Raw genomic sequence first — 16,095 nt, forward strand, 5'->3', positions numbered from 1 at the left:
TATATATATACACACACACACACACACACACACACTTAAGAAAATAAAGAAATTAAATAAAAATGACAAAATGCATACAACAACATTTTAAAACTACACATTCAAAATGAAAACAAAAAATAAAGCTAAAAACAATTCAAAATACTAAAACAACAAAAGGTATGAGTCTGTACGGTATTCTTTTCCGAACTGTGCATAGGGTTATAACCAAATCACAAAAAATAAACTAAAAGTTATAATAAAAAAAAAAGTTCTTAATATTATACTTATAAACTGAAAATACTTGAGACTGGAGAAACTAAGATGGAATAAAAAAAAAAAAAACACCACACTGTCTAGTTGCCAAGGCAAGATTTCTCATTTTCATTTAGTTAAACCTGATGTACTAAAATGACTAAAACTGCATAATAAAAATTAAAAACAATATAAAACTATTTAACAAAAAAAAAAAAAAAATAAAAATAAAAATAAAAATTACTAAAACTAGAACTAAAATAATGACAGAAAATGTAAATACAAATCTAATTCAAAATATTAATTAAAAAAATGTACAGTATCTCAATTATACCAAAAACCCCCATCCCTAAATTCAAGTATCAAGTACCAATTATATATAAACATGATTTGAAGAATTATTCAGTATTATTGTTGGAGAAGTTAGTTAGTGCTGGGAGTTTGATCAAATCACTGACTCTTAACAAGAGCAGCAGTAATGGTGAAGTAAGACGTTACCTGATAAGCAAATGAATGTGGTGTAGTCACCAGTGCCTCCAGTAGCTAAAAACGGGATCTTTTTCTTGGTCCTCCTCTTCACCTGCACGGCTGCCAGCAGTCTCTCATCGTTCGGAATAAAGATCGCCTTGTTGAGGGCCGATTTGGCACTCATTGTAGCCGATGGCACAGGCTGGGTGTCAGCAGGGGTCTCTGAATTCTGACGAGAGAGACATCGAGACAGTCAACATCTTTATACTGGACCTCTTTGTACTGTATGTGACTTGGAGACACGACATTCTTTCTTATATAGCGCCATTCACAATACATATTGTTTAAAAGCAGTTTTAGTTGCAAAGTTGTGACTGACTTTACTATGATTTGTGACACATTTCTAAGTGAAGTGGCTTTTCAAACAACAACAAAAAAACATTTTCTGGGACTTGATTTTATCCATCTGATTGGACTGTGAAACGTGTGCACGCCAGAATGAAAGCAGATCTGAATGTGATTGGTTAAAGGGATAGTTCCCCCAAAATTTGCTGTTAATTATTCACCCCCAAGACATTTTGTTCAATAGAAAAGTAACAACAATTTTTTGTTTAAACCATTGATAAAATACCGGTCAGCAGCTGCACATTTTTGAGAAAAAAATAAATCATATCAAGGAACACAAAATTAATACCTGTGGCTCCTGACGATATACTGGGGTTTTATTAGGGCTGGGCGATATATCTCATGTGATATGCATGCGCATCTCGTCAGTAAAGCCAGTTCCTTGATTAGTGGTAAATCTCCATCACCTGTTTTCAAATGGAGCGGCATTTAATACACAGAGCCGTAGTTCACTTACAAATTAGGCGATCATTATCGAGGGCGATTCATCTGCGATAATGAATGCGATATTGCGTAGCTTGTCAGTGATCTACGGCTCTGTGTATTAAATGCCACTCCATTTGAAAACAGGTGATGGAGATCTACCGCTAATCAAGGAACCGGCTTTACTGACGAGATGCGCATGACAGTCACATGAGATATATCGCCCAGCCCTAGGTCTTATGAAGTGAAATAATTAGTCTGTGCAAGAAACTGAACATTATTTACAACATTATTGCCTGCAATCCAGAACCTCTGGCAAACAGTCCGGAGTGATGTCCGGTTTGAGAACGAATCATTCTTTTGAATCCTTTCTTTTTGGGAAACTATTGGACTGAATCATCTGAAACAGTTCGCGGCTCGAGTATCACAGATCTACAAGTTACTCAATCAAAACTGACTTTCAAACGCCTGACAGTCACTCCGACTCAAGATGGAAAAAAAATAAATAAAGAAAATTTGATGCACAAATTTGACACATTATAATAAAACATTATAAGTGGACCTCAGATAACAGTACACAATAAAAATGGAAAAAAACAAGGACCAGTTTCAGCTAAAAATCTTCTTTACTATTCCACTGAAGGACAAAAAAAAAAAAAAAAAGAAAAAAAAAAAAAGTCACCTACATCTTGCATGGCCTGAGGACGAGTAATCTAACAGCAAATTTTTGGGTGAACTATCCCTTAAAGTGACATTGTTGAGTCTTCATCATCAAGAAGAGCATTTCTAAATTCTGGGAGAGATTTTCTATAAAGTTAACTCCCAAATCTTGATGTATCCGAGCAATTCTACACCCACATGTTGACAGTAGATAGTTGCAGGAATGTCCAGTAGTCAACGGTTATCGTTTTTGCCTTATTGACATTGAGAGATTGTGGACTTTGCAGGGTTGTTTCACCATGTAACTAGGTCACTAATGTGTGGACAGCTTCCAGATGACAACACGTGTTGCCACTAGCACCAACACTTTGATGGTCTGTACATGAAATAATCAAATCCTCCATTGTTCCCAACCCTATAGTACACTTCACTGTAAACCCAATGTCCAAAGCAATACACTGCATTGAGTATCAAAAAAATTAATTAGAATTAAATAAAATGAACATAATCTGTGTTTGGGCACAACAGAAGTTTGGATCGAGGTTTGGTTACGTTTCCTTAAAACAACCTCCCATAATGCTCGAGTAGGTGGTCTTTTGTAGCTGTTTAAACACATTTGACCACATGAGCATATATAACCTCTGGAAGTTGTCAAAAGTAGACAAGCTTAAAATCCAATTTTTACACACATTTTTAGACCCTGTTTACACATAATGTCATCCATTTGTAATGATGATGATGATGATGATGATGATGATGATCTTAACCACATGTGTTAAAAAAAAAAAAAATATAGGGCCTCTGAGTCTCAAAAGGAAGTTGTTCATATCTTGCAGATGGCACCATATGGCTCCACCACATCCACATGGATTCTGACAGACGTGTTGTAACATTTACCTCCCATGAGGATCAGGATACACTATTAGTTTGAGACTCAAGAATTATGGTGTAACTATGTGACACTGTCACACAGGACACATGTTTTAACCTGCTCAATATATTATAATTATTTTATGTATATTTGAGTTTTAATGAGTTTCAGGCCCCCTCCATCGTCAGGCCCTTAGAATAGTCCTAACCTTCCCACCCTCTTACGGCGCCCCTGCACGCTGGATTTCTTAAGGACTGTTTTAATGGTATGGAACTGAAAGACTCGGTGCTTTTAACAGCCTAGGATTTCTATTTCTATAGGTTTTATTGTGTTGTTTTAAGTTCCTTGTTAATTGTGTATATACACTATTTATTCATTCTACTTTTTGTTGTCGTCTCATCTTTTTAAAACACTTATTTTACCTCACACACTTTAATCTGACCCCGTTTTAAACCCATGTAATTTGGCCGATCGTTACAAATAGCAATGTTATATCAAAGACAAACGATGCAACAGATTCAAAACCCACAAATGCATTATGAACGATACTTAAAAATAAAGGTTCCAAAAGGGGTTTTTCGCCGTGATCTCATTCAAGAACCATTTTTGGTTCATTCAAGAACCTTTCAATAATCAGTTCTTAAAAGAATCATTTTTAAGTGTGAAGAATGTTTGAATAATCCAAAGAACCTTTTTCCACTACAAAAAAACCTTTTGTGAAATGCAAAGATTTCATGAATGTTAAGTTATGGAAACATCAATGGCAGTAAAGAAGCATGACAGAAGTATTCCAGCATGACAACGACCCAAAACACACGGCCAAGGCAACAAAGGAGTGGCTCAAGAAGAAGCAAATTAAGGTCCTGGAGTGGCCTAGCTGGTCTCCAGACCTTAATCCCATAGAAAATCTGTGGTTCGAGTTGCCAAACATCAGCCTCGAAACCTTAATGACTTGGAGAGGATCTGCAAAGAGGAGTAGGACAAAATTCCTCCTGAGATGTGTGCAAACCTGGTGGCCAACTACAAGAAACGTCTGACCTCTGATTACCAACAAGGGTTTTGCCACCAAGTACTAAGTCATGTTTTGCGAAGGGGTCAAATACTTTTTTGACTCATTAAAATGCAAATCAATTGATAACTTTTTTGAATTGCGATTTTTTTTTATTATTATTCTGTCTCTCACTGTTCAAATAAACCTACCATTAAAATTATAGGACTGATAATTTCTTTGTCAGTGGGCAAACGCACAAAATCAGCAGGGGATCAAATCACCAAATGACCTCAGTCTTTTCTTCATTTAGCATTAAAAACAAATTTAAATCGTTTAAACACGCTAAAAGGGAGTCCAGAGATTTTGTTGTGCGTTTTAGTGGCAAGTAAAGTTGGGTATCATTGGCAAAGTAATGGAATGATATTCCATGCTTTCTAAAGATACTACCTAAGGGGAGCAGATATAGAAAAAACAGTGTAGGAGAGAGAATTGATCCCTGTGGAACCCCACATGGAAGCAATTTTTTATTTGAGATTGAGTTTATCATCAATTAACTGAGAAATATCTGTCGCTTAGAAAAGATCGAAACCATTTCAAGACCATGCCTTTCAGGCCTACCAAATTTTCAAGGTGAGAGATGAGAATTTCATGATCAATCACGTCGAAAGCCGCACTAAGATCCAATAGTACTAAAATAACACAGTCTCCCTTGTCTAGCGCTAAAAAGAGATCATTGAAAACTTTCAATAGTGTCGATTCTGTACTGTGAGCCACCTTAAACCCATATTGAAACCTTTCTATAATGGAATTTTCATTTAAAAATACAAGTAATTGCTGCAAAACCACTTTTTCAAAAATGTTTGATACAAAAGGCAACTGTGAGATAGGTCTGTAATTCTTCATCTCATCCTGGGCCAAATTTGGCCATTTTAGCCGAGGTGACACAACCGCATACTTAAAATCTAATGGACACAAACCTGTACACAAGCTCTTGTAATTGTTTTTTTTTTTAATACTCATTTTTATATAAAAATATAATAGTATTGTTACACGTTATTTATTACTTTATTATTTTAGAAATAAACCAACTGAATAAAGTGTAATAACACTATTATTACTGTTATTAATAATTTTTTATAGTTCTATTTAATGTATCACACCATGTACAGTGTGAGCAGTGAGCACCAAATCAAATCTCCAGGTGCTCTCAGGAGAACCAGACTGAAAAACTTGTGCACCCCTGCTTATGTGAATTCTCCAAAATGTACTCCAATTATTTCAGGTTCATGCCACAGAGCAGTTCACCTAAAATGTGCATTAAGAATACAAATGTGCCACTGGTTCACCTTACTTTTCATAAGAGCCCGACCGATATGGGTTTTTTGGGGCAGATGCATATATTAGGGGTATATATATTGGCCGATATTCTTTTTTTAGGGATGGAACGGTTCAACTTACTCATGGTTCAGTTTGTATCATGATTTTAGAGTCACGGTTTATTTGCGGTTCGGTATGTGGCATGTTTAGGGAAAAACTATACAGTCAAAAATAAAGAAAATAAGAATAATCTAACTACAAGCAACAGTACAAATAAATACAATGTAGTAATAAACGGAGCAATTCCAAGAGAGTCCTCACACAATCGGTGCTCGGGCCCTAAAGATAAAAATCAAATTTGTGATTTTCAGTTTTTTTTTTTTTTTTAGGTAGGTCTATCATTAGTTTTTGGGTACAGAAATTGAATAGGCCTAAAGTAATCAAATGTAAAATATCATTGCATATTTTACTGTATAAATTGGACAACATTAATCTTTATTAAAGTTACTAAAGCTATTCAGTCAAGAGCAGTGAGTGATTTCCTTGTTGCTGTATGATTCAATATTAAGAAAGTGCTGTCACTTTAAGAGAATGCACTGATACAATACATTCAGCCAGCTATGTCTGCTATAGGATACTTACCAAGATGGGCATTTTAACAATTTTTGTATGAATTTGTACATTCAAGCACAATACTTCAGAGAGAGCTTAATATTTGCGCGCGTTGTGAGGCGCGGGATTGTGCGCTTCGGATGAGCACACGCACAAATCTTCTCACTGTGTGCGCTTGAATTAAGAAAATAAACAAGATAACTGTGTAGGGCAACAAGCTACTGCCAATCCAACAGGGGCAGGTTTATGCAGGAAGCACAGCTTTTCCAAATGTAAACATCTAAAATGAATAAATAATAATAATGAATAATATTTTATTTCACAAATTCTGTGTTGTGTAATTTCTGGTAATCAAATGAACACGCAGAACATGAGAATTCTTATTTAAACAGTATTTTTGCAGTTTAATATTCACAGACACAATATTCAAAGTTAGTTAACTTTTCAATCTGCTACATTACTGACAAACTATGCTGTGTAAGCATGAGTGAATTCACGATGTGATAACTGATAAGCATGAGTTCTGGGACAAGGCGCAGCTAATATAAACAAGCACTGACTGCCACAATTTAGCAAACAATGGAGCGCGCTCTGCTAGACAAACTAAGTAATCACACCATTTAGAAGCATTTCATCTGCGTAATTGCAGTGCTCATCGTTTACTCAGGTAAAAGGTCAAATATGTTCTGTAAAAAAAAAAAAGAAAAAGTAAAAGTTCATATTGGTTCATTCGCCGATACTGATATATCTGCGACAGGCTCATATCGGCCGATAAAAAAAAATAATCGGCAAAACGATATATCGGTTGGGCTCTGCTCTTCATTTGTACATTTCCAAATACTCTTGGGTGTTTGTTTCAAAAAATTCAATGAACTTCCTTCTTTCTGAATGCATCTCTCACTGACAAGGAGTATACTTTAAAGGCTTGCGCACTCAACTGTTTGAGAAATGGAGCTTTGTGCTCGAGTATCCTACCTCTCTTATTCGGCACAAATCCAAATATTCCATAATATTTCCATATTTGCGATGTAACGTATCTGAATGCGAAACTATTATTTATTATGTAAATGATAGGCTTTGTACTTCAGTCGTGTTCCAACGGTGACACAGAGGCGCGCTGATGTTTGGTTCACTGCATTTTATTTTGATAAAGTAGCAACTGTGCTGTCAAGTTAGCAATGCTGGAACTGTTTTGTGTGTGTGCGTGCACGTGTATGCACGCTCCGGCGCGATCACTTCAACTGTTTCCTTATACCAGCAGAATCAACTTTAAACAATTATTGTCTTAAAACAAAAAAAGAAAACAAACAGGATGTCGCAGTGCAACAACAATCCAGTTAGAAGACGTTTCAGTCCACAAATCACCCACATTTACCATAGTAACACTAACGGTAACAATGGTACGGTGGCAGAAAAGTAGGATATTCATATTGAGTATTATTATATTATTAATATACTAAATATGTTAAAGGAGTAATGGAATATAATTACATTATTTTGTTAATTATTCTATCAGTTGATGTGGATTTGTAATTGACTGAATGTCTTTAGGCTACTGTTTTTCAATGCAAACACCATAGAAACCATATAGTTAGGCTACTTTTTTTTACCATGGTAATGAGGTGCTGTACTATTGGTTATGTTTAAAAGATGAGGCTGTTACAGTTTTCACAATGGTACTGTCAAATGTACATCTGCATCCCAACTCAAGCTCCTGTTCTAATGTGCATTTCTAAGAGACAAATCTTGTAATATTATTATTACTACATGTTCAGTGCTACCAAATCAGGTGTTGGTGCCACTGCTCTCGAATGTTAATCTGGAGCCCTGATAATATAAATTGTACTGTAAAATGTTACTGTAATTTGAAATTTCGTCTGTTTAATTGTAAATGAAATATATAGCTTCAGTAAACCATTTTTTTTTTTTTTTTTTTTTTCTTTTAGTATAACATTATTATACCATGCATAATTAACTTTTTTTGTTTAAAGAAGAAACCAAACCAATGTATAGTTGACATTTAAGGCTCAATGTTTATAGAAAAGCAATAAAAGTTCAGGAAGAGTTCTTTTTTTTTTAATATATATTTTATATTAAAAAAAATATATATATGGCATGCAGCTTCAAACAATGGCATAAATCTGTTCAAAATAATCATTATTAATAATCGCAATTACAGTCTCAAGGGAATAATCGACATTATGATTTTTGTCATAATCGTGAAGCCCTAATTTGTACTAATTTGTCATACTGTCTGTTCAAAATAAATGAAAAGAAACCAAGCACAGTAGATTTTTTTTGGTTTCCTGTTGTACCAAAATCGTATCGAACCGTGACCCCCGAACCGAGGTACGTACCAAACCATATTACAGTATATACACACACATACATACTAATATATACACTATAAAAAAAGACTGTGATTTTAACGGTAAAAAAACCTGAAAATGCTACAGTAAAAACCTGTTAAATGGTTAACGGTAAGTTCCCCTCATATTTGCGGTGAAAAACTGTAATAGACATTTCAGACAATTATACAGTGAAACGCCGTTTTTGGAAGTGAAAAAGAATGGAAAATTTACAGGGAAAACCCATAAATAGACGTTCCCAGAATTCTTATCAGTTATGTTTATTAGGGTTGTATGTTACATCTAATGTTGTTAAATTCATGTTTATAGTAAAACCTGATAATGTCTCTTCAGTGCATCAGAGAGTTGGATATTTATACAATATAAAGCAGGGATCCTCAAATCTGGCCCACGAGATCCACTTTCTAACCCTAATCAAACACACCCGAGCATGCTAATCAGTGTCTTCAAGATCATTAGAAAAATCACAGTTAGGGGAGTTTGATCAGGGTTGGAGCTAAACTCTGCAGCAGATCGGCCCTCCAGGGAAAGATTTGAGGAACCCTGATATAAAGGAATGGCCAAGTCAGCAGTAATATAACCATTTTTCCTCTTTCTGGTCAAGAGCGAGATGAGCAAAATACAGAGTCAGACCAGACTCCAGTTCATTTAAAAGACTTATTATTGAAGAGTAGACAAACAAAAGCTGCATGTTACAATTGTTGCTGTTCTTGCATTTTTAATGTATGAGCATAGAAACACTTGTTTCCGTTTTGAAAAGTAACTTATCAGAAACATAATATTATACAAAAATGGACCAGAACCAAGTTCTGAATACTGACCTAATGTTACAAAAATAAAGACTTAAGACAGACAGCTATCTTCAAAAACCTTTAAGAACCAAGCCCAGACCTACTCACACATTCGTGTCAAAGCCTGAGGACATGGATGACAGCGGCATACAAAGGAATCCAGCCTGTCAACAGTCATTGTGAGCTGGCATATGGGAGGCTGCACGAATTCATGATCGCTTGTATAACAGAACAAAGAGCCATAGTTACAGTCACATTGCCTGAGAAGTGGCACAAAGCTGATGTTAGCAAATATCAGGCCTGGAGGCCATGCTTTTATTTGTTATCAAAAGGTCAGTGCTGCTGTTGTCTCACCTAAATGAGAGACAAATGGCTTTCAAAAATCCAATTTGCCATTTTTCCACTCGATGTCAAACTGGCCCAGTTCTCTGCACACCCTCAAAACACATGCATTACCATCCAACAAACACGGTCAGACCACACAGAGCCAGATTTACCAAACGGGGCAAATTAATGTGAGAACACAAGTAGAAAGTTCTGCGGGTGACACTGACACACTCAGATCATTTCTAATCAATCATCAATGTGTGTGTAATCTAACAACACAGGTGCAAACTGAGTTAACGCATGCTATTTTGGGGGATTAATTACCAGTAAACTGACTGCGGCAAATCATGTTGTGCGATTCATTTAAATTAGGGCTGCAACTAACGATTATTTTAATAATCGATTAATCTGTCGATTATTTTTTCGATTAATCGATGAATCGGATTAAAAAAAGAAAAAAAAGAAAAGCATTCATTTCCAACCCTTTATTCAAAAACAGAACTAAAATCTTTAGAAAGTGCACAAACATGTTGCTCCTTGAACATCCCTGAGCTGTTATAATAATAATAAAATAAAATAAAAATGGACTAACACAAAAAACATACACATGTATGCTTTACATCTGCAAAAAATTAAATAATTTAACAACACTGCGTCGTTAGCGTTGGTATTGTATCAGACACTTGCACTTAACATTATATGAAAATCAAGCTCAAATGGAGTTAATAATGTTTTTGACCAGAGAATGACGGAGATGGAGTGTTTTGTCTGTCATTAGAACGGCTGTGACTATTATCTGAAGCAGCAAGTGCATTATGCTTTCATCAACTTTTACAGGTTATATAACTTTGATTGTAGCTATATGGGCGCTTAGTTTTTTCTTGTTGTTTAATACACTTGGCCAAAATCTCAAATTAAGCGCTTATGCACATAATGCACAGGATATTTAAAACGTATATAGACAGCAAATAACTAATTCTTCTCCACTCTTCAAACACACAAAAACATTATCCTTTACTGACATAGTGTTTGAGTAAAGAAAACGCTGTACTATTCAAACACCAATTATTTATTCACCCTTGCATTGCGAAAAAGCAGAGATCTCATCTCCTCCAGGCTGTGCGCGCGCGTCAATCTGAACGGAGGCGGGTGAAGGTACGAGGTCTCGCTGAGAGCTCGATGATCCAATGGCGTTACAGTTTTACTGACAAGTTATTTTAATGCTTATCATTGGTTTACTATTTTTAAAACTCTCTGATTTAAAATAATAAAACGAATTATAAGCGACTCAAGTTTGGATAATTTTTCACAGCACCTGACTGGGCTAGGGTATGGCAACTGCCATACTCTGCCATACGCAAACGCCGCCCCTGCTCCCACACCTCGGATGACTTGGGTCGCACGGATTTCTCTGCCTCCGCCATGTATCTTTCCTCTACCTCCGCTCGTTTTTTTTTTTTTTACTTTTTATTTATTTATGAGGCGCCAAACTCTGCTACCATCCGTGCGCGAGAGAGACCGAGTGTGTTCACTCCGCCCGCTCAACTAAAGTTTTTTTTTTTTTAATAATCAAACGTCTCCGCGTCGCGCGACACAACGAATCGATTATGAAATTCGTTGCCAACGCTTTTAGTAATCGATTTTTATCGATTTAATCGATTCGTTGTTGCAGCCCTAATTTAAATACTCCCATACATTTTTCTTCTGAAAGTAAAACTCCTACAATTGCATATGCAATAAAGTCAGCCACACCTCTTCAGTCTTCATTGCTAATTTTTCACTGCGTGTAGTAAATCCTGATAACAGTAACACCAAATGTGTACTTAAGCCACATACATTTCTGCTCAAAGACAATTCTAGAATCTTAGTAATTCAGCAGCTTTATGTAATCGCAAGCTGGTTTTTATGTTGGTGATTTAAAACTATGCCAGACTCCTTGGCTATTTTCATGGTGAGTAAGTTGAAATACTAAAAAAGACAAACAAAAAAAAAAAAAAAAAAACACCATACGGTTTGCTTTAGATGAAAACACAACAAGAATTCAGGGTTGACTCTGTTAAAAAATGTATTTGTATCTGAATAATATGATGTCCTAAGACAACTTATTTAATAAAATATGTTAAGAAATACTGGACTCGACTGGCGTGATAAGCATAAAGGTGGATTTTCATTTGATATTAAGAACTTGTGTGTGATTCTGGAACATCCTATCATGTACATATGATCTGATCCCAGCGATTATTCAAAATAAAGAAGTACATTTTAGGTTAATTTCATACAGTTTGTTACAGGGCCCTATAAGGTCATGGGTTTGACTTCCAGAGAATGCAAGAACTGATTAAATGTATACTTCAAATGCAATGCAAGTCATTTTAGATAAAAACTAGAAATGCACAATACTAATTGTTTCTGCTGACACCTACAGTGAATGTGAAATAAAGTGACATACTGATCACAAGATATTCTATTGTTCCACAGCTGAAACATTCAAGAGCATCAAAACAACATTTTTATGTTTGAATTTTGTGATAAAATGGACAGAATGTGACCATTGAGACTTTGTTTCATATCAGAAGTAACAAATCACAAAGCTTTATGCGATTACTGGATGGGAGGTGTATTACGAACAATGTCTGGTGAAGAGAAAAACTGTGGACTTAGCAACCCTGGTTTAAACCACAAGTAATTCATGAGGTCAAACAGAGCCTGTGCTAATATATATATATTTTTTTTTATTAAGTATTAAAGTGAGATTTCATTCATGCATTATTATTGCATTAACTTCAACAGCCCTAAATTCTACACACACAAGTTGCTGTCTGACACTTATTATTTTTTTCACCCTCTTTTGACCGGACCCTGATCATTGGCCCAACAATCGGCCACTAAACAATAATTGATTGGCTTCATCTCTAATAAAACCATCTCCCAAATGCATAAATGTAAAATAAAGGGCAAAATAAAGTGGCTGGAGTAGCTGAAGACAGTGACAAAGATACCAACAGGCTGTCCATTACCAGTTAGTCACCAAATCAAAACTGTCGGATCAGAGGAAAACTGAAGCTGGACCAACCACTGAACCTAGAAATCATGCATTTCAAAACTAATCATAACAAACCAAGAGAAAACTCAAGACGCTCCAGGAAATATGAGTCACCTACTTGGAAAAAATAAAAGAAAAACACAAGATGAAGAGAAAATACCAAAATGTACAGAACACTTTAGTGTAGTTGAAGCGCTGTTTGTCTCCCATCAGCCAAGCGGGAGCTGTAAGGACTTTACACCACAGAGCGGAAAATATGACAAGCAGCTCAGAATCCAGAGTAAAGGAGGAAAACACATGAAGCTGAAGGCCTGCGACTTACTAAACAAAACCCTTTACAACGGATTCAAAACAGCCGATTAATGCCACACGAACAATACACGAGTAAGCTATTTCACTCACAAAAATAACCATCTCTTATTTGAATTGTTTTAATTTTAAAATGATTTATTTACTATAACTTTCCTTTTTTGTGATTCATTTAGTTCTTAACTTCTCATCAACCCACCGGAGTTTGTGAATCCTGGTTTAGGAAACTCTGAATCATCACAGATATGATGATATTCAGAAACCACTTCTGCTTTTTCTCCGATTCATTCTCAACTACTTCTCTCAAGAGTTATTTGAAATACCACATAAATGTCACATTAAGTCAACCAGCTAAATTTATGCTCATATATTTTATGCAATATTGTAACACATTATAATGAGTTCTGCAGTGACACATTATACTTGTGCGGTATCTCTGGATAAACCGGACACATCTGAGAGGAAAATAAACCCGTAACACAACACCGGCAGGAATGGTTGCGTTCACGTTCAGCTGGTACATAAATACAAGGGCTGTCCATTTGCCGTGGTGATTCAGCAGTAAGTGAGAATTATTACCAAGAACCCAATGGAAAGCCATGATTCAAGAAGCCTGATGTGGACTTCATTATATTTAGACCAGAGTTCCTGAACAATCCCCTTATAAACCCTAAATCAGACAAGAAGCACGAGGAGCTGTGTGAAAGAATGAAAAAGCCAAGCAGTTTTAATCATACCGTAATAGACTAGGATTGATAGCTCTGGACTTTCTTTCTATTTGCATGCAACTGGAGTGGTGTGCATTGCTTGTGTATTATTGTGATGTTTTATCAGCTGTTTGGACTCTCATTCTGACGGCACCCATTCACTGCAGAGCATCCATTGCTGAGACACTGATGCAGCGACACATTTGCGAGTCAACTATTCCTTTAAAAACGTTTACATTGATCAACACACATAAAGTTTATCAATTATGGTCAATGAAAACTCAACTGTGCTGGTTTGATGCACAATGAAGTTTGTTATGGTGTGTCAGTATCATGCACGTACATTTGAGTTGCCTTTTGCCATTTTCAAATGAAATGAGCGCGAGTAAATTATTAATTTTTATTCTTAGGTGAACTATGCAATTTCTTTAAGTATATTAATGTATGTCTGTTCTTATATGTATATCTGCACAGTTACGCCTCGGTATAATGTTCTTTAGTTTTCATTTTGACAAACCAAACTATGATTCCAACTCAATTCAACTGATACTGACACTACATTGATTTTCACTGTCAAAAACAGAATTTGATCATTATGATAATCTTGTTTTCCAGAGACTTGAGTATTATAGGTCTAATATAGACACAACTCTCTCTCAAGTCACTTTTTGTCATGTATTTTGTGGGTAAAACTCCTAAAGTCATGTGGGGCTGACCACTGAGACGAATGGAGGCTTCAGTAAGCATTATTTAAAACATTTGTTTTTATCATTTTTAAAAGCACTACTAGTTTCATTAGTGTAAAAAAAAAAACTAACATTTCCAGTACTTCAAACATGTAAATTGCATACATTTTTTTTTGTTGTTTAAATTATGTTTTTTATTTTAAATGCGGTTTCTAATTTTCAATCTTGCGATGTAACCTAACTGCAACCAGAATACAATGTTGCAAAAACGTTTTTTCCCCCTTACCGAGGCTTTCAGTGAGGCTTTGTTAACAATCAGCAGGGCTGCGTCTCCAGTGATGCTGCGACTCTGAAGCGCAGCCCAATCAGCGTTTGATGAAAAGTTAGTTGTGTTTTCCTCCTTGTGTTTAAATCAAGCAGAAATGGTGCACGTGTATAAAACTCGCTGTAGCAGTAAAACCAGTGTGGCAGCCTAAAAGCTGAACAGTTGCTCCTGAAAGCGAGTATCACTCCAGTCTTCAGCTCCTCGAAAGAAACTGAAAGAGCGTCGTGTTTGTCGCAGACACACAGTAAAGAGTCTTGTGTTCGCTTCATAAAGAGACGAATCCAGCGGGTTTCTGTCACACGGTGTTTTTAACAACGATTCGCGTCACAATAAACACTGACAGGAATAAAAATAAAACTTAACTAGAGTTTCTCAACATCTTCATAAGACTTACTCCTCCTCAGACACATCTCTACTAGCAGACTACTGCAGGTCTGGTGTTTTCTTACCTTTCACTGTGTTCAGTCCTCGGTGTGTTTGCCCCGCGCCGGACCCGCGGTGATTAGTGGTCACTGCCTCGCGCTGCTGGACTGCGTGGAAATGTGACGTGGATCAGACGCGCTGCGGCTCTTATCGGAGCACACTCGCACTGACGCGACGCGACGCGACGCGACGCTTTACCTGCTGCGCTTCACTTCCTTAAAAGCAGATTCCTTATTCAGTCTTTACGCCAGTAGGTGCACCTCCGCGCTGCTCTCAATGTAAAGAAATAAAGACGCTCGGAGTGAGAACTAGTGGACAGGGATCTCAATCATGGAAAACCAAGACTACTTTATGGGAACTTTTTCACCAGAAGTACTGGTGAAAATGTGTTTTTTATTTATTGATTTATTTTTTAGTTATGCCAAGAACATATATTATTGGCTAATATTATTTTATTTGTTTTAGTCGTCATCCAGTATGAACAATTGGAAATTATTGGAATTTAATCCTGTTATATAAATCTAACAAAGTTGCATGAAAAGTAGGGTTAAACATCAAATGTCTTAACAATATTCATTTAATCCTAGCATTCTGTGTTCTCACTTAAACAAATATAGTGTTTATTGAATTCTTTGAGGTCAAGCAATAATCACTTTTTTTTTTTTTTTGGTTTTGGTTTATTTAGGCTACATCCTCAAGCCTGTTACAGGGCTGCTGTATTTCTATTTTGTGTGAATCTTTTAGGATTTAATAATGACTGACATCAGCTGTCTTGGTGTTTGGCTTTAATCCATCTCAAATTGTCCAGTGGTACATTTTTGAGTGATCATCTTTATTGCTATTGCAAAACCACCTGTTTATGATTTTTATTTGACTTGGTTCTTTGTGTTGAATTGTGTGTAGCTGTTCACAGAGCTCCGGGTGGGCTGACTTTAGTAAAACTGAAACTGATTTCTGGAGCACATGATAAGATACATGTAGAAACACGCAGACACACCAGAGTTTACAACATATTAGTTCAAAGATTGGTTTGATTAAGTTTGAAACAACACGTGTTGTTTTCATGTGACATTAAATATTGTATGTGTGAATATTTAATGCAAAAGTAATGTTTAATATTTAATGCATACAGCC

At 36.0% G+C, this 16,095-nt stretch overlaps 1 protein-coding gene across 1 annotated transcript in view; it reads right to left on the reverse strand.

The window, feature by feature from the left end:
* Positions 1 to 15,227, reverse strand: part of stxbp6 (syntaxin binding protein 6 (amisyn)) — a 41,942-nt gene extending 26,715 nt beyond the window's left edge. The window contains exons 1-2 of the mRNA XM_058748951.1: positions 14,988 to 15,227; positions 733 to 931 (exon numbers count right to left, since the gene is read on the reverse strand). Coding sequence (XP_058604934.1) covers positions 733 to 886 — 154 coding nt within the window. The 5' untranslated portion in view covers positions 887 to 931; positions 14,988 to 15,227. The remainder of the gene's footprint in view (positions 1 to 732; positions 932 to 14,987) is intronic.
* Positions 15,228 to 16,095: the final 868 nt, after the last annotated feature.

Source organism: Onychostoma macrolepis, chromosome 17 (assembly GCF_012432095.1).
Source record: "Onychostoma macrolepis isolate SWU-2019 chromosome 17, ASM1243209v1, whole genome shotgun sequence".
Taxonomy (NCBI): Eukaryota; Metazoa; Chordata; class Actinopteri; order Cypriniformes; family Cyprinidae; genus Onychostoma; species Onychostoma macrolepis.